The following is a 23,215-nucleotide window of genomic DNA, read 5'->3' as shown; positions in this document are numbered from 1 at the left end:
ATTTTATAATGAAAAAAAAACGTTGAGTGCCACTTGGTTCCTATTTCAGCTGTTTGGGAGATATGCAAGCTTCCTCCATGGAACCCTGTTTTGCATACGATATTGCTGGACACACCCAGAGTGCCAATTATTTACTGCTTATAGATATATATATATATATAATTTCATATAATACATATATCTCCCAGCTCTGGCTCCACCTCTGCTGCTGGCTCCGCCCCCCCTCCCCCGCAGCTATGGCAACACGCCTGGCAAATTGCCGGGTCGGGGAAGCCAGCAGTAGCGTCCAATGCAGGATCCCACCCGGGAAGGACCTGTTTCCAATTCACGGGTGGGATCCGGCATTGGCGGTGTGTAAGGGGTAATAGAGAGAGAGAGAGGGAGACGGAGGCACAGGGAGAGAGGTGTGGGGAGAAAGAGAGAGAGACATGGTTTGAGAGAGAAAGATAAACATTGGGAGAAAGAGAGAGAATGAGGAATATATGGATAGAGAGAGAGAGGGCTCCCGTGCCATCACACACCTGTAATAGTGGCACCGCTCTTTAAGCTGCCCGCCAATCATTTGACAAGTGCTGGCTGTGTCGGCAGCAAACGTATTGTGCACAGTGACGAGTGGGGGGAAGGGTGGGCGGTACATCAGTACATAGACAGAGAGGGAGACCAACCCCCTCTTCAAGCTGCTGGCACCACACACACACACACACACACACACACACACACACACACACACACTACACATACATACATACATACATACATACATACATACATAGAAACATATATAAATACATACATACATACACATACACTTTCTCTTACTCACTGATGGCTGGCTGGCTTGCAGGCAGGAATCAGGATCCTGTACTGTAGCCTTGTCCAGTGTAGCTCCGCCCCCGTATGGCTCATGTAGCTCCACCCCTTATGCCGTGTAGCTCCGCCCCCTCCACACCATGAAAAAATCCGCCCCTTTTCAGCCGTGCACTGCCGCTGTCACAGGGAAGGGAGGAGGAGGAGGCTACAAGCTGCCGGCGCTGCTAGCTGTCAGTGTGACGGGCACAGCAGCCGGCAGCAGGGAGGCAGCCCAGGTGCAGCACAGGGATGCAAAGCAGGGAGAGCACCTCTCCGGTCCGGCGCCTACCTGCTTTGCATCCCTTTGCTGAGCGGAAAGCGCCGGGCCTGGGTATGGGCTCTCACATGCTGTAAACAGGTCCCGGGTCGGAAGACCCGGTTAACCCGTTTACACTACACTCTTACCTGGGTCATTCCCGGGTCCAACCCAGGTAGCTACCCGGGTAGGATTCCCGGGTCACTTGACCCAGGTTTTTTCAGAGGGAGCCGTTTCCACTACCACAAATGTCATTTTTATATCATTGCCCTTTTCTGCACTATTGACTTTTTGTTTAGGCGTGTAAGTATACAGAGGCAGAACTCTGGGAGGCAACGGAGTCATCTGCTGCCGCCGGGCTCCTGCTCTGAAGGGGGCACCTCTCCTCCCATTCTGTGACACCATTGAATTAAGTTAATTGATAGCTGCCGCTGTCTTTTCAGTGTCCGACTTCCTCACTGGTCCCTGCACCTTACAAATCACACCCTCTTTATTATACTGAATATACACATTTTACAAGTGTCACACCCAGGATTAGAAACCACAACCTATTACACTGGAATCAGTCACTTTACTGATGTATTTTACTGATTTGCTCCTGTATAGGAAATATGCGAATTTTAACTATATGAAGATACTTCTCTGACAATTACACGTAACTTCTACTTCATATAGTTAGAATTCTCATAACTCCATCAGTAAAGTGTCTGCTGTTAGTGTAAAAGGTCATGGGTTCTAATCCTGGGTATGACTGCTAAGAAATGTGTGATTTAAAATAAAAGACAATTAAATGTATAAATACAGTATATACATTTTTTTTCAGAACACACGCACACATACATACATATATTTATCTTAATATAGGAAATAGGGGGGCACCAATATTTATCTTACCTCCGGGCAACTGGGACGAACTTCCGCCACTGTAAGTATATGCTTTAGAGATAGCACTGAAAAAAGGGTACTCCGTCCGATTGGAAGTGCTGGGGAAATTGGCACATTTTTGCTGAGTGTGGGAAAGGCTCAGGAGAAACATTGGAGGTGATGGTAGTCAGGAATCTGCCTACACTTCTAATGTATGTGCCAAGACATAAATGAGGCTTTAACAAGCAGTATTTTAGAATATCATATAAACATTGTAAAGGATGAAAGGGGTGTTCAAGTAGGCAGGACTTAGTGACTTTATAACCCATACAAGCATGTATTTTCATTAATTCCAATCTAGAAAAATAGTGAAACAAAGCATTCTGCATTTATTGCACTTTGTATATAATCCAAGTCCAAAATCTGACATCCATATTCTCTTTTTTGTTATAAAATATATTCTGCAGCCAAAAGATAATATAGATGCCCAGATACACTCCTCTGCAGTCTCAGAATATGTCATATAAAACAGAATATCCCAATTGTGCATTATAATATCATCTTTTTCAAAGTGAGACTCTCCTTGTAAATGACGTTATTCATCGAAACGCGTCGGATGGTTTTGTGTTAGAGCCGTTACTTTTACTTCCTATGCTGTGGACACAGTCCTAGAGCTTGAGGGACATTAACCTGGCTTCTATCCGAGCCCCCCTTTATAGGCCTTTATTTATACATCCTTGTCTGGTAGGAAGAACAAGTAAATGCTGCTACTTGTGGATTTGGCATGTACTGTATATGATTTAATTTTCCCTTTTGCATAATAAATTCTGCCTTGTTATTAAGTAATGGGATATTCTGTTTTATATTACATATTCTGAGAGAAAGAGAGCCATCTAGGAAAGAATCTTGTGAGGAGAGCTTCTGTGCAGAAAGAACCAGTTTCTCGCTGGTCTTCTTCATCATTCCCTTAAGAATACGAGTATACCTTAGGGTGCTTCTGATCCCTATTCTATGTGGAGGAAATATTTGGATCTTTCCCTTTGTCCCTGTAACCATTATACCCCAGGGGTTCCTGATCACCATTATATGTGGAGAATTACTAGGATCGCTTTACTCCTCCACTTTGTAAGGGGACAGCTCACTTTCCCTCACAATCCATCGTACAGGGTGTCACATCCATCGTACAGGGTGTCACATTTCTGAAGATTTGACACTATTACATTCCTTCTTTTCGTTGATTTTATGTTCTACCCACTGTATGGAGGATAAAATATAGTAGGTCAAGCAAAAGAATCCCCAGTTGTTTGTTTGGACATTTATGTTTGAAGACTTTTGGCTTGCGGATGGGACTTTTTCTTTTTTAGGGGCCTATTAATTATACCTTATAGGCCCATTACACATACAGAAGCACTCATTTCTGCGAGTATTAAGTAATGGGCTTATTCATTATTAGTGAAAGTGTTCTGAGTTTACTTGTGGGAACTGACGCAAACTACAGATCTACAGATGCCGTTAGTCCCTGATGGTTCCTATTGGAAGGAGTTTCATAGTGCGTTAAGGGATACAAACGGATCTCTCTGCCTCTAATGGCACTCTCTGTGCGCACTTTTACTGCGAGTAATTAGTGGTGAAAGTGTTAGTAATAGGGAACATGAAACAGTTGCTTTCAGAGTGGCTGTCCTGCGACCAGAGCAATATAGAATTGCTCCAGTACTTAGGTATCCACCACCACAACTCTCGGTGAGTCAGATACTTAATACGCACCCAATAATGAATAGCCCCCTTTTCCTGTATGCGATGTGTTAAACATTATTTGAACGCCTAGTCTCTTGTACCTACAGTATATATTATTCACGTTGTATTATGTGGAGTTTGGAGGCTCTATTTTGTATTAGTAGGGCCGCTGAATGAATAGCGCCTTGGAGATACAGGTATATCATTATTTAATTTATATTAGCTATAATACTGCGTCATATGCTGTACAGCATTGGGATGTGGTTAGAATCTCAGCAGTCGAGATCCCAAAATCAAAAGAGGAACTGTATTAATTTATTCAGGTAGAGTTTAAGGGCGGGATGCTGACCGACCTCAGACTTTTTTTTAAAAGGGCAATCACTTACACAGCATGGTTTTGCCTTGTAAATGATTGCCCCTTTAAAAAAAAGTCCTATATTGTCCGGTGAATTGGGAGGGGATGATGGACCCTTGAAAATTTTAGCTATGGAGCTAACTAATTTTTACTTAATCCCCTTACCATAGTTGCTGCTATTAAACTTCTACTATATTTAGCATCTAAATCTTTTGCCAATAGCTGATATAAAAAGAGCAAAGTGAGTATAAAAAATGGTAATTGATGTAATAAACTTATTTTAACATAATCATATCGCAAAGCAAGCAAACCTCTGTACTGTGACAATTTGCCATTATTTAGACACTGGATCCATGTCACCATATAAACCCAATACAGTCTGAAGAACAAGAAAAGCCATCGTGTCATTATAAATATACAGAAACACTTTATTTTATAGTGACCTTAAGAAAGAATTTTGAGAGCAAAGCTGCTGGTGAGCCAAAGGAAAAAAAAACACCATTATTTCTGTTGACTTGTAGCCTTAATTCAGTTTGATTTATCATGCGGAGTGAGAGCTCACGTATAAATTCTACCCGAAATCCACCTTTCCAAGTGTATTACATCTTCTGTCTTGAGAACAGAACCAGCTATTTCTCTAGTGCAGAGGTCATACAAAGGCTGAGAAAGGAAGGGCCTTGTTTTATTTCCTACACAGTTAATAAAACGGATAAGGAACTGTAGTCACCCTTTTGAAGATCTCTTTTAGTGAGACATTTAGTGAAAGTGTGGAGCCGACTTTTATCTGTACAGCACCATCATGGGGATGGCAGATATTGCCAGGAGCAGTATGCATGTGTAGACGGCAAATATACATACAGTCAGGCTTGGACTGGCCCACTGGGGTACAGGGGAAACCACCGGTGGGCCCTACTGCCTGGGGCCCCACCCCCTCCTCTAGGGATCAGGTTCCAGACTGTACTGTTACTAATTTAGTACATTATCATGCATGCACTACAGTATTTACTGTATATATTTATCTAGGGTAGTGGCTGGGCACACCCCCTCTAGAGACTGGCCACACCCCTAAACATGGGCCCCTACCACTGCATTCCCCCGGTGGGCCCTACATGCCCCAGTCCGACACTGCATACAGTATACTGTATATTGCATACAGCTCTACAGTTGACAAAGAGCAGGGCAATATCAAGCCATTTGTTTTAATATGGCATCATCCTGCGTATAGTTACATAAAAACATAGAACTTCACACCAGATAAGAACCAATTGTCCCATCTAGTCTGCCCTAAACACATGTACATACACACACTTATGCACTAGGGTTTTGGGTCAGGAGCCAATTAACCTACTAGTATATATATATATATATATATATATATATATAAAATTTTATTTTTTTCTGGGGGAAACCCACACAAGCACAGGGAGAATATACAAACGCCACGCAGTGATCAAACCCATGACCTCAGTGCTGTGAGGCAGTAATTCTAACCATTACAACATCCACACTGCTGCACGTAGAATTGAAGTGTGTCATCTACTTATTCAAACAAATTTGCCTTAATCAGATTATATAGCTCTTTGCTTAAACTCAATGCAAACCCTTACAGCTGATATTATGCAAACACGCACGTTAACACATACACACACTCACACACTCAGACACACAGGGCGGGATGTACTAAGGGAAAAATGTGGTAAAACCCCCATTTCTGGGGGTTTTACGGCATTTTCAAATGTACTAAGACCCAGCTGCTGGTTTTTCGCCGCCCAGGGTATCGCCATCTCTGGATGACGATACCCTATAGAAGCCTATGGGCTTCTTATCGCCGGCCGCCGCAACCCGCCGCCTCCACCACCCCCCGCCGCAGGTGCCTCCCCCCCGACATACCTTCCTCCAGGCAGCCTGGACTCGGAAGGTAAACTCCTCCTCCCCCTAGCAACGCAGCCGGAGGTCCTTCCAGGTGCAGGGGGCAGGAGGAGGCGCCGGGGACAGCCTGCTGCCTTGTTCCCAGCAGCTGAGGAGAAGGAGAGCCCAGGGAGGTGACGGAGACCCCCCCCCCCCGCACCACACCACCTCACAGGTATCGCTGGGGGCCTCTGTCACCGCATTGCGATGTTGATCGCATATGTTAGTACATATGCGATCAACATCGCTGCGATGGGCAGCGAGGGGCGGCAATGTATTTTAATACATCCTGCCCACACTCTCTTCCTCTCATTTGTCTAATTTTTTGGGAGCCAATAGACCCAACCGTATTTTTGTGTAAAAAGAACCCTTGAGCCTCTGGATGAAACCCACATCAACATGGACAGAACATACAAACGCCACACAGATCACACCATACTGCAGAGTGGCTAAATCGAACACTATTGCACCTGCAAGACAGCATCAGGCAGTGTTTCTCTCTCTCTCTCTCTCTCTCTATATATATATATATATATATATATAAACGTGGTGATGTGGGCGGCACTCCAAACAGACTTCGCAGCGTAAGTAAACAATACTTTATTAGGCCAACATGTTTCGGGGACCAAACCCCGTCCGTCTGGCCCTGAGGACGGGGTTTGGTCCCCGAAACATGTTGGCCTAATAAAGTATTGTTTACTTACGCTGCGAAGTCTGTTTGGAGTGCCGCCCACATCACCACGTTTGTCTATCCGGGACTCTGTGTCCCTGACTGGGAGGGCACCACAGCAGTTGTCTACATTTGGAGTGGAGTGCCGGGCTGTTCCTGTTTGTTCTATATATATATATATATATATATATACACACACACACACACACACACACACACACACACACACACACATACACACACACACACACACACACACACACACAATCCATTCAATCAATTAGAAGCAATGTAATTGGAATAGACACAAAACTGTTTGTTTAAATGATCCTTAAGCTTAGGATAAGATTTGATAAAATATGAAAACTTATCAGGGATAAGAGGGATAGTTGCTCAACTAACTTGGTCCTAAGATCTCTTGGGTCGAATAACGAAAACTGACAAGCAATATTAATAATAATTAACCTAAACCTAATGATTTTCAGCCTAATTTATGCATAGCCCTTGTATTAGTGAAAATCCAAAATCTGGACCTACAAAAAGGTTCCCCTTGACAGTAAAATGCTATCTCACACTCGACACCACTACCATTTACCACCATCCTCAGTCTGAACCATGAATGGATTAGCTAGGGGGAAATAATTCCCATTTTAGTCTAATTGGACAGCGGCAAATCAGAATTATACTGGAACGGTTTTTAGGAGCCATTCCACACCCCCTTCGTAGACACTCTTGGACAGTCAGATCCAGCATTGCTGTTTATTGAACTTTGCTGTCTACAGTGAATGATGGTTTATGTCAAACCTAGTGAATGGCTTTCAGAAATCTCATTAGTGTAAAGCACCCACTTATATTACCCAGTTGTTTTGGAGGAATAAAATTCAGATGGTTGATGATGTGCTTCAGTTTCAAACCCCTAAATTGCATGCAGGTTAGTCCAAATTCCATCTGTGCATGGAAACGTTCTCCATTCTAGGAGCATACATTTTGCACACCTACACCTAGAGATCAATGGCCAATCCTCACTGACCACCTCCTGGTACTCATGTCCAACAAATTACAGATTGATTAATTCCCCCTTTTGGCGCCATAATACTGTATATATTGTTAGTTGGCCAATTGACTGGAGTGCAATAAATACGATTTCCTTTGCGTTTTGTTTGACTATTGCTCTTTGTATTAACTTTCTTTCATATATTTCATTGGTTGTCTAAAACCACTTCCACATTAGAAAAACCACTGCTTATAGGTTTTGCCAACGCCTATGGGCAATTACTTGTGTTTGTCCATTGAGTCAAATGTTGCCAGCACTCCCGTGGTCTTGGCTATGCTTTGAACTTGTATTACTATATTCTACAACTGGCACAGAGGCAGAACTCTGGGAGGCAACGGAGTCGGCTGCCGCCGGGCTCCTGCTTTAAAGGGGGCACCTCGCCTCCGTTGTCTCCAGTTACGTGAAGGCAGCAATGAGTCAAACTGACTCATTCCTGTACAGTAAGCCCGCCGGCTGCAGACTGTGATGCGGTCCCTCCAGCACTCACCTCCAGGAAGGCATGGCACTTGTGCGCAACTGCAGTGGTTGTGAAAGTTGGGAGAGGAGCTTCTGCTGCTGCGGGAGGGATGGGGGGACAGATGTGCGAGGCGCTGTTATGAACAGCCGGTGTAGCTACAGTGGTCACCTCGGATTCCCTATTGTGGCTGGCGCTCTGCGGGGTGAGCAGAGCCCTCTTTCACTAGTGCAGAGGAGGAGTAGAAGGGGCACCAGGAGAAGATTAGTAACAAGGTGTCTGTGTTCTGTACGTGCCTATATAAAAACGTACGCTCCCTTTCTCCCTCTCTGAGTGCACTGCCATATTCTAGTAAATATATTTTGTGATATACTGTGAGATATATATATATATATACAAAAATAGATATAGCTATATATATACATAGTAGTCACCAATGACCTCCATTCTGCCTCATCCTGTCCTCCACTCTGACCTCCACTGCCACCACCTGCCCCCCCCCCCCCCCCCCCCCGGCTAATATGGTGTCTATGGGCTTCTCCCGCGTTTCAAATAGATCCCTCCCAGTGGCACGTGTCTGCCCACGCATGCGCAGATAAGACTTCAGGAATTCCTATCATAGCAAAGAACAGCCCTTACCGCAAGAGCTGTCCTTTGGAGTTTTTGTCAAGCATACGCCGTTATGCCTGCGAAGAATGGTGGGATATATATATATATCGTCAAGATAAATATTGGTGTCCATACACCTCGCTATATGTATATATATATATATATATATATATATATATATATTTGTCTATATATAGGTGGGGGGCACCGATATGTATCTTGCCTCCGGGCGTCTGGGACAAACTTACGCCACTGAACTGGCACATTATTTAATAATGATATGAGACCACATGGTAAAGCTCAGGCTTTACCCTGGGCACAACAAAACTTTTAAATATGTGTCTTTTAATGGGTAACTGTCAGGCACTTTGCTGTGTAAAGGAAATACGCCTCCTTCATTGGTCCTTCTATAGTGTTTGTGGTCCTTTAAATTGAAGTGAAAAGTAAAAACTAAATGCAGATTTTTTTTTTTAGCAGTGACTACCTCTGAAATAGTAGGTATTACCAGTTCAGCATGACAGTTGTGCAATAAAGGTTATATAATACATAAATCCAAAACATGATAATGCAAAATCCATTGCACCAATTACCAAACTCCTAGATCGCCTGCAGGTTAAGTCAAACTGCACACTGTGCATGGAAAACTGCCCCATTCTAGGTGCATACACTCGGGCACCCACACCCCCTACTAGTTATAGCTACAGATACTATCTCTTAAAAAACAGACATCCAAACCACTTTAAAATTCAGTTACAGTGAATTTGTCATCACTTGTGGCAAAACTAGGGTGGAGGCCTGCAGGGCCCAAGACATGGGCGTCAGTGAGGTATCCGGTCTTTAGGTCAACAGCACTTAGGTCGACACTCATTAGGCCGACCACTATTGGTCGACATGGAAAAGGTCGACATGAAAAGGTCGACATGAGTTTTTCACAATTTTATTTTAACTTTTTTATCTTATTTATACTTTACGATCCACGTGGACTACGATTGGGAATAGTGACCTGTGCCGAGTGCAGCGGTAGCGGAGTGAGGCACCTTGCCTGAAGCATGGTGAGCGAAGTGAGCCATGCGAGGTGCACTAATTGAGGTTCCCAGTACCTTTACGAAGAAAACGACACGAAAAATGTTGTAAAAAACTCATGTCCACCTTTTTCCATGTTGTCCTTTTCCATGTCGACATAATGACTGTGTCGACCTATTTCATGTGTCGAACTAGTCACTGTCGACCAATAGTGGTCGACCTAATGACTGTCGACCTAGTTACTGTCAACCCAAGGCTCCACACCCGTCAGTGATTGGGGAAGAGTCTTGCAGTGGAATCTCAAGATGGGGGCTAAACTATCTATTAGATGCCCTGGGAACCGCACCTCATCAAGCAACTGTGCAATTTATATGTGAATGTAAGAGACAGGATAACCCACCTAGGGGTGTAGTATGGTATGCCGGTGGCAGGGATCCCGGTGGCCAGCATACCGGCGCCGGAATCCCGACCGCCGGCATACCGACAGCTGGGCGAGCGCAAATGAGCCCCTTGCGGGCTCGCCACTCTGCAGGCACGCGCGCCACGCTATTTATTCTCCTTCCAGGGGGGCCATGGACCCAAGAGGGAGAATAGATGTCGGTATGTCGGGTGTCGGGATTCCGGCGCCAGTATACTGAGCGCCGGGATCTCATCAGCTGACATACTGAATACCGCCCCCCACCTAGTTTGCTATTTAATCTGATGCCTTCATGTCTTCATCATCTAATATTAACCACACTTACAGTAAAGAACACTTCCCTATATTGATGGTGGAACCTTTTTCTTCCATGTTGCTTAGCTGCATTTCAGACTTATTAAATGCAGCATGATTTTGCATGATATTTACCATTAAACCGAAACTTTGCAGAAAAAAAGGACTCTCTGAGCTTAGCCTGAAATGGACAGTTTATAAAATTGGTCATGATAAATTTGAAAGAATAAAAAGTCATTTACATCAAGAAAAGTGCACTGGAAATCGTGCTAATATTTAGATAAAATTATTTTTCTCTGTGGCGCGTTATCACTCTTTATTGTAAAGTGAAACTAATTGCACTTAAGGTGTAAGAAAGGAAGTAATCACTATTTGGCAAATTTCATGGAAAATGGTTGTTTCAGTGACAACTGTTTCATTTCCACCAGGCTTGTCCTGTTTTTCAGTTAATAGTCTTTAGTTCTTCAAAACTGAAGTTCAGAGTTTCTTCTGATTGTCATAGATATCAAAGATTTTGCAGCAGTCAGCAGGCACGAGTAGCAAATTCCCTTCTATCCGAGGCTACCATAAGAACACAAACTGGAAAATCACTGTAAAGTGTCTGTGATTGTCATCTTGATCCTGTCCCACCACCTTTTGGATTTCATTAAACCAAGATGCTACATCCTCCTTGGAAAGAGTGGCCTTCTAGTCCTGAGGTTCAGGGTTTTATGACAACCTTTTATTGCCATAATGACAGCATTAAACCCTTCTTTCCGAGATTTCCTGACTCCTGTACATAGTCACTGACTGTCAAAGTGCCAGTCTTGTTCCTTTTCCTTGAACATAGTTTTGTGCCCTCTCCACACGTGTCCGATCAATATAGCAAGTAGAGGCCTCATCCTCTAAGCGTTCCAGGACATTTTGGGTTTAAGCAAGAGCTAGGGCACACCATGAGTCCTGACGGAGAGGAACGCTGAGTCCCGGTTGTTGGCTCAGAGAAGTTGAGCTAAAGGCATAGTCATCTGAAATATATTTTAGCTCATGAGACCCGGAAACGAGTTCGTCTCCTTGACCTTGACCCTACAAACAAAACAAAATAATATGTAATATATCTTTGCAATTACTTTCAAGTCGGTGTAGTCAAACATGGCATTTAGTAAAGAGAAAAATGATTTTCCATGTGACGGGTGGTACTAGAAACATATCCATGACTGCTAACACTAATATGTGGCTGTGTTCATTCTACGTTGGTTACTTGGCTGCTGCTATTATGTTATCATTTCCACATTTTCCAACTCAGCCAACTTCATGCTGTACACGTTTAAGAGAATCTCATGTTGTGCAGCCGATGGCAAGTGCCAAAGCATGAGAAGATACATCACTGGCGTGTTTGTGAAGAATCATCATCCATGGCTTAAGCATAATGATTGTTTCATATTAAAGGGAATTCAAAATGTTTCATTTAAAAAAAAGTAGATGAATTCATTGAAAAATGGACAGGTCCATGCATAACTTCAGGGGCCCTGCAGGGTCGTGATAATTCTGGACTCTAGTGAAGTAATCTTTTGGAATCAGGTTGTACACCTGACATTACACATAAAGCTGAATTTTTTAGTTTCTTGGGGGAATTGGTTCTGATTCTGAGTCAGATGAAAAGTGCTAGCGGACATCCACAACTTCCAGATCTATTACCTAATGCTAATGCTAATGGGTGTTTCTGTCCATCTATGTGAGTATTTGGCTGCTTTCATGCGTATGCATTGCTCCACCCACTGCCCATCTGCAGTCATCAATTCCATAACAGGGCCATACTCCCTGACCAGTATTATCAGTATGGAGCTGGGCCATCGCCGCCGGGACTGGTGACGTCATAGTCGTGGCAGGGCCACCAGGGCCAGTAACTGCAGCATTTCCTGGACACTGCGGGTGGCTGCAGGATGCCTACCTGAAGCATCTGAAAGACGCTCCGGAAAGCTTTGCAGCAGAGATCCTGGCTACAGGATGCCATTCTAGGCAAATTGCTTGCCAGATACAGGGACCTATGGGCAGTGATGGTGCCACCTACAGAGCTATGCACTGGCACCGCTTGCCTAGTTATAGTTGTGGTTGTCATTATTAGAATCAGCACTTACAACCACCCCATGCTCAGAGCAAATGATCCATCTGAAGCAGACGCCACATCTCCGCCAACACGCCTAAAACAAGCACAGAAGACGGGCTACACTTCCATGGCAGTCCTACGAGATACATTTGTTCTGTGCGCCGACACAGTATCCTTCCAGTTGCCGCCCAGAAATGCCCATGTCCCAGACATGCATGGTCACAGTTGGCATGTGCAGTCTGTGATGGCTTCCTGCAGTGCATACAAAGTGCATACTTACGTCCAACTCAGATACGAGCCCATTATCCATAAGTTAAAGTATCTCCATAGTTATGGTTCTGAAGTGTTTCTTTTTTTTAAACAAAATTCTATTAACAATAACTAATGACTTGCTACGGTCATGAATTCATCTTGTTTTGTTTTTTTTGTCACATTGAGGCTGCTCCTAAAGCCCGGCCATAGGAAACACCTATGTGGGTAACTACAATAACACAGGATACAAAAAAATGTATTTGAACCTGGATATTGAATAATTGTAAAACCAGCTCCTAACCATCTTACCTGGGAGCCTGAGCCGATGCTCTGCCCGGGGTACTGTGCAGGTAGTACAGGCTCTGTTTTTAATACCGGAGTGGTGTCTGTTGTAACTGATGAGGGAGAGTTGGTGGCTGAAGTGGTGGACCCTGGAAAAGATGACACAAAATCATTTTTAATATGAAGGGCAAAGTCATTTTTATTTTTATAAATCTTAACACATTTTAAATCATCAAATTTCTCAGTATGGGAACAACTCTTGCAGCAGATTTCAAATATCTTATACAAGGACATCTTCATGCGTTCCAATGCCCCTCTAATCTTTTACAATGGAATATTAGCATGAGTTTTCATCTTCCTAAAGGTAAATATTTGTGTCATCATGGCCTGGCCTCCAGTATACAAAGCTGAGATTTTGCTGCGGAAGAAGAGCAACGAAGATGTTATTAAGTGTAAATCACGTGTACAAGCCCCCAGTCTGCCAACTTCACAATGGGAGGCTGCCTAGGTGCATACACACTGGGCGTTTTTGCCCAGCGTGTATGCACAGCGATGATGGCTGACATCGCTGGGCTGAAAATTGCATACACACTGAGCGCTTTTCCCCCCTGCCCAGCGATGTCAGCGGGGGTGAACAGCTTTCCATAGCAGGACACTATGGAAAGCCGTTCACCCCGCCGTTCATTTACTGGTAATACCAGCGGATGAACGGCAGCCGCCGCCGATGAAGCAGGAGCGCGCATCAGCGCTCATCGCCGGGGCATACACACTGGGCGATTTTGAGCTGAAAGCATCTCAACACACCAAAAGTGACCTGCTTTCAGCTCAAAATCCCCCAGTGTGTATGGGTCTTCAAGGGCCGGCACTGATGGGGAGATTTCCCCAAAGATGTGTGCTGAGCGGTCAAGCACAGACCGCTCAGCACACATCTCTCCCCCCACTCAGCACAACACGATGTGCTGCACGAGGGGGGGGGGGGGCGGACACGGGGGCCGCTCATTTAACCCAGCTGTGAAATGAGCGGCCTGCTAGATTGTGCCTGCATGCCAATCTAGCACCGGCGATAGCGACACGCGGGATTGTGCATCGCTGTCGCCGGCACCCCTACACACGGAGCGATGTTCAGCTAATTTCTAAGCAATCTAGTCAGATTACTTAGAAATTAGCTGAATATCGCTCCATGTGTACCCCCGTTAACTCTCTCAGCAATCTGGGAGATTCCCCCAATATACGTAGGTAAGTATGAACCAGATAACTTCAACCCAACCAGTATAAACACACTTTTATAGCAAACATTTATTTGCTATTAGGTTTGTTTTAAATATAAATCCTTTATTATGAAGCAGATATGCTTTCTCTTGTATGAAGAAAAGTACCCAAGAAATAGTTTTATAATGTTCTCCAGACACATACTTGCCTATTTGTTTTTCTTTCCTATCCAGGAGAGTACCTGGATAGAAGATACAGATATCTATACTGAGGGATGTGGGGTGATCACATCATTCTGGCCACACCACGTGACATAAGCTGTGAACTGCAGCATGACACAGAGGGGTTGGGCCAGAATGGTGCAATTCGTTGCCAATTGCGTCATCATCACCCATTCCTTCCCTTTCACTAGGAAGTGGGCAGTATGTAGGATGGAGGTGCGATCTCTAGGGAATCTGTGGGATTCCTCAATAATTTGGGAGTCTGCTAGAAATTCAAGGAGAATAGGCAGGTATGCCACAAAATGATAGAATAAACTATATGTACTGTAGTAAGCCCCCAAAAGTCTGAAGTACCTCAATGTCCTTTTACAAGACATCTACTCTGTATATGTATTTCTCTTATAGAACAAGACTAATCACTCTCATGTTTCAGAAAGTTTGACGTACATGCAGTATATTTGCAATGATTACTATTAGATATTTATATTTTGTATAGAACAGACTGCTATTTTAGCTGTATTGGTAATATGAAACAACAGGAGCTGTGGTTGAATAAATTATTTTCTGCACAAAGTATATTGATTTTTTTTTTCTTTTAATATAATCATATTGCAGTACACACCCAATAGGAAAATAAAGAGTCTACCACTGGATTATGTACTTTATGATAATTCTACTTATTTCTATGGACTAGATTAATTTATCAAAGCACGGACAGAGACAAAGAACCAACCAATCAGTTATGCCATTTTACAATTTGAAAGGTGACAGGATCTGATTGACTAGTACTTTATCTCTATTCACTTTATCTCTCTCTAAGCTTTCATAAATGTAGATATATGTTTTGGATTATTCTTCATCTGGAGGCTTAGGGGAGCATTTACTAAGCAGTGATAACAGCGGAGAAGTGAGCCAGTGGAGAAGTCCCCATGGCAACCAATCAGCACTGAAGTAACATCTAGAATTTGCATACTACAAAATTATACAGAGCTGCTGATTGGTTGATAGGGAAACTTCTCCACTGGCTCACTTCTCCGCTCTTTTCACTTCTTAGTAAATGTCCCCCTTAGTCATTAATTACCTGTGGTAGTTTTCCCTTTAACACTTTTGGGCTTCCTTTTTCGGGTTTGAATACTTTCTTTCTTCATCGCTAATGGACGAGGAACCTAAAGAAGTATAGACAGCGTTTGTTTTATTATTGACTGTTTTATGTTACAGTTCTATGTGTTCACTTTTTAATTCTGTAATAGTCTGGGCAACTTTTTTCTTTTCAACACAACACATAAACCAATTTCTCTTAAGTGAGGATGAAAGAAATTATCTCTAAGGGGGAGATTTATCAAAGTTTGGAGAGAGATAAAGTGGAGAGAGATAGCACCAGCCAATCAGCACCTAACTTTTCAAACACAGCCTGAAAAATTACACTTAGGAGCTGATTGACTGATACTTTGGGTCAGATGTACTAAGCCTCGCTGAGTGATTAAGTGGAGAGAGATAAAGTACCAACCAATAGGAGATGATTGGTTGGCACTTTATGTCTCTCCACTTTTTCACTCTCCAGGCTTAGTACAGCTTCCCCTTTATCTCTCTTCAAGCTTTGATAAATCTCTCTCTAAATCATAATTCTAGGGACTGTTCTAATTACTGGAAGTTCCCTGACTGCAGTAAAGCCATTACATATTAATATCAGGGACTAGTAACTGTTAGACAGTGACTAGTTGTGATATATATTACGCAGTGGTCAGCACTGAGGCAGTGCCGTCATTATAATACATACACATATATACTAGTGATGTGCACCGGAAATTTTTTGGGTTTTGTGTTTTGGTTTTGGATTCGGTTCCGCGGCCGTGTTTTGGATTCGGACGCGTTTTAGCAAAACCTCCTTGAAAATGTTTTGTCGGATTCGGGTGTGTTTTGGATTCGGATTTTTTTTTTTACAAAAAACCCTCAAAAACAGCTTAAATCATGGAATTTGGGGGTAATTTTGATCCCATAGTATTATTAACCTCAATAACCATAATTTCCACTCATTTCCAGTCTATTCTGAACACCTCACACCTCACTATATTATTTTTAGTCCTAAAATTTGCACCGAGGTCGCTGGATGACTAAGTTAAGCGACCCAAGTGGCCGACACAAACACCTGGCCCATCTAGGAGTAGCACTGCAGTGTCAGACAGGATGGCCGATTTAAAAAATAGTCCCCAAACAGCACATGATGCAAAGAAAAAAAGAGGTGCACCAAGGTCGCTGGATGGCTAAGCTAAGCGACCCAAGTGGCCGACACAAACACCTGGCCCACCTAGGAGTGGCACTGCAGTTTTCTAGCGAGAGGATGAGTGCTTCCATCCTCATGTGAATCTGAACCACTAGCCATGAACATAGGCCAGGGCCTCAGCCGTTCCTTGCCACTCCGTGTCGTAAATGGCATATTGGCAAGTTTACGCTTCTCATCAGATGCTTTTAATTTAGATTTTTGGGTCATTTTACTGAACTTTTGTAGTATACTTGACGACACAGAGGTAGAGCAATGGACTACTGTACCATACTGCTATATATATATATACTGGTGGTCAGCAAAATTCTGCACTCTATATAAGGAGTAGTGATGAGCGGGTTCGGTTCCTCGAAATCCGAACCCCCCCGAACGAATAAGAATCTCGCGAGAATTCGATAGCGGGATGATGACGTTCGGGGCGCGCTCGGGTTAACCGAGCAAGGCGGGAAGATCCGAGTCTGCCTCTAACCCGTGTAAAATGGGTGAAGTTCGGGGGGGTTCGGATTTCGAGGAACCGAACCCGCTCATCACTAATATATACTGCGCTGTATAGGCCCTCCTATTTTCAGTGCCCTTGCCCTCCCAAGGGCTTACTCTGGCTCTGTTAGAAGCAATAAGGCATACTGCATTTATGTTACATCTTTTACATGGGAAGGCACTATTTGTGTTTATTGATTTAAATTTGATTAAAAAAAAACATTTTTATTTCACATGGTGAATACAACTTTATTAGTTATTACTCTTTATTAGTAATAATGTTGGGACTTGTACTATATTGTGTATGAATTGTCGTAAACCAGGCGCATTTGTTACTGTTGTCTCCAGAAGTGGAGGCACAGGACACATCTTGTTTATATGATCAGGTCTGCAAGCTTTCCAGTGCACCTTCAATAGCATTTTGATTCAAATTCCATCCAACTCAGCATCATACTTACCTACTCTCCTGAAAGTTGTGGGAGACTCCCGTTTTTCCAGGTAGTCCCCCACACCCCCGGGAGAGTGTGTACTCCTCCTGCATCCTGCCCGCTTCCTAGGGCAACAGGCAGGATAGGGAGATAACACCGGAAATTGCGGACTGATATGGAGGGGGCATCGCTAAAATGATGCAAATCGTCATCATTTTATCTCCGGCCCTTCCTAGAGGACCTGTGATTTGCGGGATTTACCAACATGAGGCGGGGCCTAATGACTTGGTAGACTGGCCCCGCCTCCTAAAGACATTCAAAAGTCGGCAAGTATGCTCAGCATGAGTCCCGCAGTATGGTGTGCTTCTGGAATCTCTGGTGGTCAGGACACTTACCCCGTGCAGTTTCATATACAGGCCGCATGCATTGCACACAGGTTCTCCCTCTGAGTTTCGTCTCCATAAGGTCGTAGTGGTTGTGTGGCAATTTGTACAACACAGTCCTGCACGGCGAGAGGAAGACTGCATAGAAAGAGAAAGCATAGGTCAGGAAACACAAAATGTACAGAACATACCACCCACTATTTAATAACTATTATCCTAGTAAGATAAGAACGTGGTGTGTCACCCTACCCTAGGACAGCCAATGTTACCTGAATAAAACTTCTAGTTCAAGCTGTTTCTGAGCTGGAGTAGCAGGGCAGGGCATGTCATTCAATGTACATGAGGTATGGAAGGTGGGTAGATCAGTCTGCGCTTTCAGAGAGCAAAATACATGAGTCTTAGATGCACACAGCCAACATGTAGATTTGTCTTGGCTTTAATGTAGACTTCACTGAAATATTATTAACTATGGTTTAGCTGACTTGTCCAGAGATTGTTGATTAGATGTAGTAAACCTTGGTGAGAGATACAGTAGAGAGAGATAATGTACCAGCCAATCAGCTGCTGTCAGTTTAAAGGCTGTGTTTAAAAAGTGTTATGGGTCCTACACATTAGGCGACACGCCACGGAGCTGCCCGATGGCTGATATGGCAGAAGGGCGACCCGGCGGTAGGGGAGTGCAGTTTCTTCACTCCCCCCATCACCCGGGTCCGAAGCAGTGGAAGCTAATATGGATGAGATTATCCATATTGGCTTGCATGCATAAGCGACCCGGCACTAACGATGGACGAGCGCGGGGCCGCGCATCGTTCATCGTTGGTGCCTACACATTGAACGATATGAACGAGTTCTCATTCATTAATAGCCGAGAACGTTCATATCGTTCAGTTATATCGCCTAATGTGTAGGGCCTATTAGGTAGGAGCTAATTGGGTGGTACGTTATGTCTCTCCAAGGTTTGACGCATCTCCCCTTTTGTCACTTCACATCAAGAATCTGGAAAGAAGGATGGAACATAAGTAAAAAATATTATTTGCAATACACAGCAAGTTCTAAGGGGCACATAGCTCTATTGCTAGTTAATAGATTTTGTTGTGAAATAAGCTTGGTGTTACTCTCTAGACTTTATCTTGAAAGACCTGCAATACATAGATGCTGTAAGAAGGGGTTAAGTCATCATTTACTGGCAGCTCCAGGGTTGGAGACAGGCAGAGAAAGGCAGAGTCTCCATTAGCTGCTTCCAAAAATATTGTCTCTGAAAATGTTCCTCCCTAAACCCTAAATCTTGAGCGTTAGTGATGGACGATTGCAAGGCCCAGGGGCTTGTCAAGGACAGAAGAAGAACGATATTTTACTCCTAATTTCCTCTCAGTTTACTTTAAAAGAAAGGGGCCGGTCACATTTCCCTGGCAACGTACTGACCTTGTCTGCAAGAACCTCTGTCTCAAACTTTGAACTGTGCGGTTTATTTATATAAAAATGAATAGTGCAACGTTTGGACAAATATGAGAGGCTATTTCACTTTTCTGTTTTATCTCTGTTGGTTTGTGGCCAAGCGTGTGTGTGGGTGTATATATATATATATATATATATGTACAGTGCCTTGCTAAAGTATTCACACACACACACACCCCCCCCCCCCCCCCATTGCATTTTTCCTGTTTTGTTGCCTCACAACCTGGAATTAAAATGGATTGTTTGACGGTTTGCATCATTTCATTCACAGAACATGCCAAAAACTTTGAAGATTTTTTTTATTTTTTATTATGAAGCAAACTACTAATAGGACAAAATAGGACGCTTCTCTGCCTGTCTTCCTCCTCCCGCGTCTCTGCCTGTCTTCTTCCTCCCGCGTATCTGATATCCCCCGTGGCTGCCTATTGTCTTGCCTAACTGCGGGGACTGGGAGACCTACAGAGCACTGTACACCCGGGGGGCCCGCCTTGTGGGACCATGGAGCTTCTTCCTGACCTGCGCCCAGACCTGCAAGTACTGTAACTGCTCTCCTGGGCACTCTCCTCATCATGCCTCTCTCCCTCGCTCTCTTTTCCCCAATGCCTCTTCCTCCCCCCTCTCTCTCTCCCTGCCCCATGCCTCTCTCTTTCCTAATGCCCCCTCCCTCTCCCCATGCCCCTCTCTCCTGGTAATGCCCTCTCTCTCTCCATGCCCCTTTTCTCTCTATGATTCTCCCTCTCCATGCCTCTCTCTCTCCCCATGCTCCCTCGCTCTACCAATGCCCCCTCTCTCCCTATGCCTCTCTCTCTCCCTCCTCTCCATACCCCCCTCTTTATCTCCCCATGTCCCCCTTCTGTTTCTCCCCAAGCCCCCTCTCCATGACTCTCTCCTCATGCTTGCCGCCTCTCTCCCTCCCTCCCTCCCCATGCCCACCCTCTCTCTCTGCCTCCCCATGCTCGCCCTCTTTCTCTCTCTCCCCCATGCCCCCCCCCCTTTTCTCCATTTCTCTCTCTCTCCCTCTGAATGTCTACCCTGGCTCTGTATGTGTGTGCGCACACACACATGGGGGTATATATATATATATATATATATATATATACACACACACAATGTTAGGTTTGGCACTCCACGTTGATATAGTAATTGTTACCTGCGTGCCCTTCTCAGAATTATGCACAGTCCTAGTGATAAACACCCAGCGACGGGTGTATAGTCACGGCACGGCACTGTGAGTTTTCAAAAGAAGCTTGTTTTATTGTATGAGGTTTCGGGGCTACACACGCCCCGTCCTCAGAAGTGAAGCAAATGAGGACGGGGCGTGTGTAGCCTCGAAACGTCATACAATAAAACAAGCTTCTTTTGAAAACCTGCAGTGCCGTGCTCTGACTATACACCTGTTGCTGGGTGTTTATCACTAGGACTATATATATATATATATATATATATATATATATATTATATATAGTGAGATATATATATGTATCACATATCTGGAAACCCCCCTCTAAAAATCCTGCGTTTGCCACTGGTAGTAGAGAACTTTTTAAAGTATTATTGAAAATGAATAGCAAATCCACATTTCGCAAGCTATAAACAGAGCCAGATTAAGGGCCACATAGGCCTGGGGCTGAAAATGTTCAAGGGCTTATACTGAGAAGGGGAGGAGCTGTGACCCAGGCTGGATACACCCCTGCACTATCAGCCCCACTGTCTTCCTTAATACATGAAATTAGTTAAATTGCATAACTTTTGTAAGAAAACTAGAAATACAATTTTGATTCAAATGAATTACGACTGACTATGTGACCAGCTAGGCAGATGGTCCTCAGCATGCTGCCATGATGATGGGCCTATTTTAATCTGCCCCATTGTTAATCTGGACCTGGCTATAAGCATGGGTGTAAGGTGTAGTTGTCGACTTGGGGAGATTCAACTGATCACTAATGGGGGCAGGATCGGGAGATTCATGACAGCAGGCCCTTCTCTTCATGCCATGGTGCCGCAAATCACACTTCCAGGTGGAGGGAGTGGATCAAAATTCTGCAGTTCTTATATTCGACCCATATTGTAAGCTGCCCCCTCTGTCTGGAACCAGGATTCACGACATTATGCTCCCAGTCATGTTAATTTCACTAGAAATAGGGGAAGATGCAGGAAAGCCACCTACTTTTACTGGAGTCCAGGGTACGCCCCGAAATTTTTTGAGTCTCCCAGTCATTTTGGCAGAGTAGGTAAGTAGGGGTATGTGACGTATCCTCCAACGTAAACCTGGACCATGTACTACTAATGCAAATCTGCACACATCTTGTGACAGTTGCAACATTGCATATGCACGTACTTGTAGTGAGTGCATTTTCCATCCAAGATTAGGGGCACAATTGTCTCAAACTTTACATCAGCCCCTTTATAAGGTTGTGAATATTACATGTTTATGGTTGCCTACGTTCGGCCTCCTATACGGGTGAGTTCTTTTTGATATAGGTCGAGTGTGTGGTGTGTGATGGTCAGTATGGTGGGGATTGTGCAGACTGTTTGCACATCTTTAGACAGATATTCACAGATGTTATTATCTTGCAATTGTTTCCATTACATAAGACAAAAAGTAACATGTGTAACAACCACATTGAGTGTCATAAAACATACACAACCTGGCTGACTAGACCAAACTAAAGTGTCATCACAAGATTCCATGTAATGAGGGGAATAATAGCCTCAATAATTACACATTTGGCTGCAAAATATTGCATACCTCGCCAATAGAATTTGGCCTGAAGTCTTTCCAGTCTTAGCCCAGCCCCACCACGCAGCAGAAATAATTGACAGTTCAAGTTCTATTTTTTGGCTATTTATTCTATGAAATGCAGATTTACAATTATAATGCGCAATGACATTCTGATAAATGCTGAAGCAATAGCACTACTTGGAAGAAACTGGCAGAATTTTAAATGTCTACAAAAAAAACCTATTTTGTTGCAGTTATACTCATGGCTATTTTTAAGCATGAGCAGATTGCTTCCTCTATTACTACTCTGACACACATTTGGAATGCTCTGTGACAGTGGGAGAGATGTGTCAAACCTTGGAGAGAGATAAAGTGGAGAGAGATAAAGTGCCAACCAATCAGCTCCTGTCATTTTTCCAATACAGCCTGTAAAATGACAGAAGCTGATTGGTTCGTACACTATCTCTCTCCAGTTTATCTTTCTCCAAGGTTTGACACATTCTACAACAGATTAACCAACCTGATTGAACATCGTTTTTGTCTTTTCCGATGTTTGGGAGCAAAATAGATGACTGTCATAACCAGATTTCCATTCTAACCAACAAACTAACTGGATGGTTGGAGGAAAGTTGGTCTTGTGTATGTATGGCAAGCTGGCCATACATTAGACCAACTTTCTTCCAACCATCTAACTAGTTGGTTGGTTGGAATGGAAATCTGGTAATGAATGGAAGAGAATGACAATTAGCCTTTTGCTCCCAAAACCAGAAAATTGTCATTTGCTCACATACATTACCAGATTTTCATTGCAACCACCCATGTAGTTGGATGGTTGGAGAGAAGGGGAAACCACCAGTTGGCCCTACTGCCTGGGGCCCAACCTCCTGCTCCAAGGATCAGGTTCCAGACTGTTCATCGTGAATTATACATTATA

General features: G+C 43.8%; 1 protein-coding gene across 1 annotated transcript in view; it reads right to left on the bottom strand.

Moving 5' to 3' along the window:
• Positions 1-10,735: 10,735 nt before the first annotated feature.
• Positions 10,736-23,215, bottom strand: part of GATA5 (GATA binding protein 5) — a 28,104-nt gene continuing 15,624 nt past the window's right edge. Inside the window, exons 3-6 of the mRNA XM_063963500.1 lie at positions 18,117-18,242; positions 15,617-15,701; positions 13,133-13,254; positions 10,736-11,550 (exon numbers count right to left, since the gene is read on the bottom strand). Of these exons, the coding sequence (XP_063819570.1) occupies positions 11,398-11,550; positions 13,133-13,254; positions 15,617-15,701; positions 18,117-18,242 (486 nt within the window). The 3' untranslated portion in view covers positions 10,736-11,397. The remainder of the gene's footprint in view (positions 11,551-13,132; positions 13,255-15,616; positions 15,702-18,116; positions 18,243-23,215) is intronic.

Source organism: Pseudophryne corroboree, chromosome 3, assembly GCF_028390025.1.
Source record: "Pseudophryne corroboree isolate aPseCor3 chromosome 3, aPseCor3.hap2, whole genome shotgun sequence".
Classification (NCBI taxonomy): Eukaryota; Metazoa; Chordata; class Amphibia; order Anura; family Myobatrachidae; genus Pseudophryne; species Pseudophryne corroboree.
The sequence above is the reverse complement of the archived record's forward strand: the minus strand, read 5'-3'. Positions and strand labels throughout refer to the sequence as shown.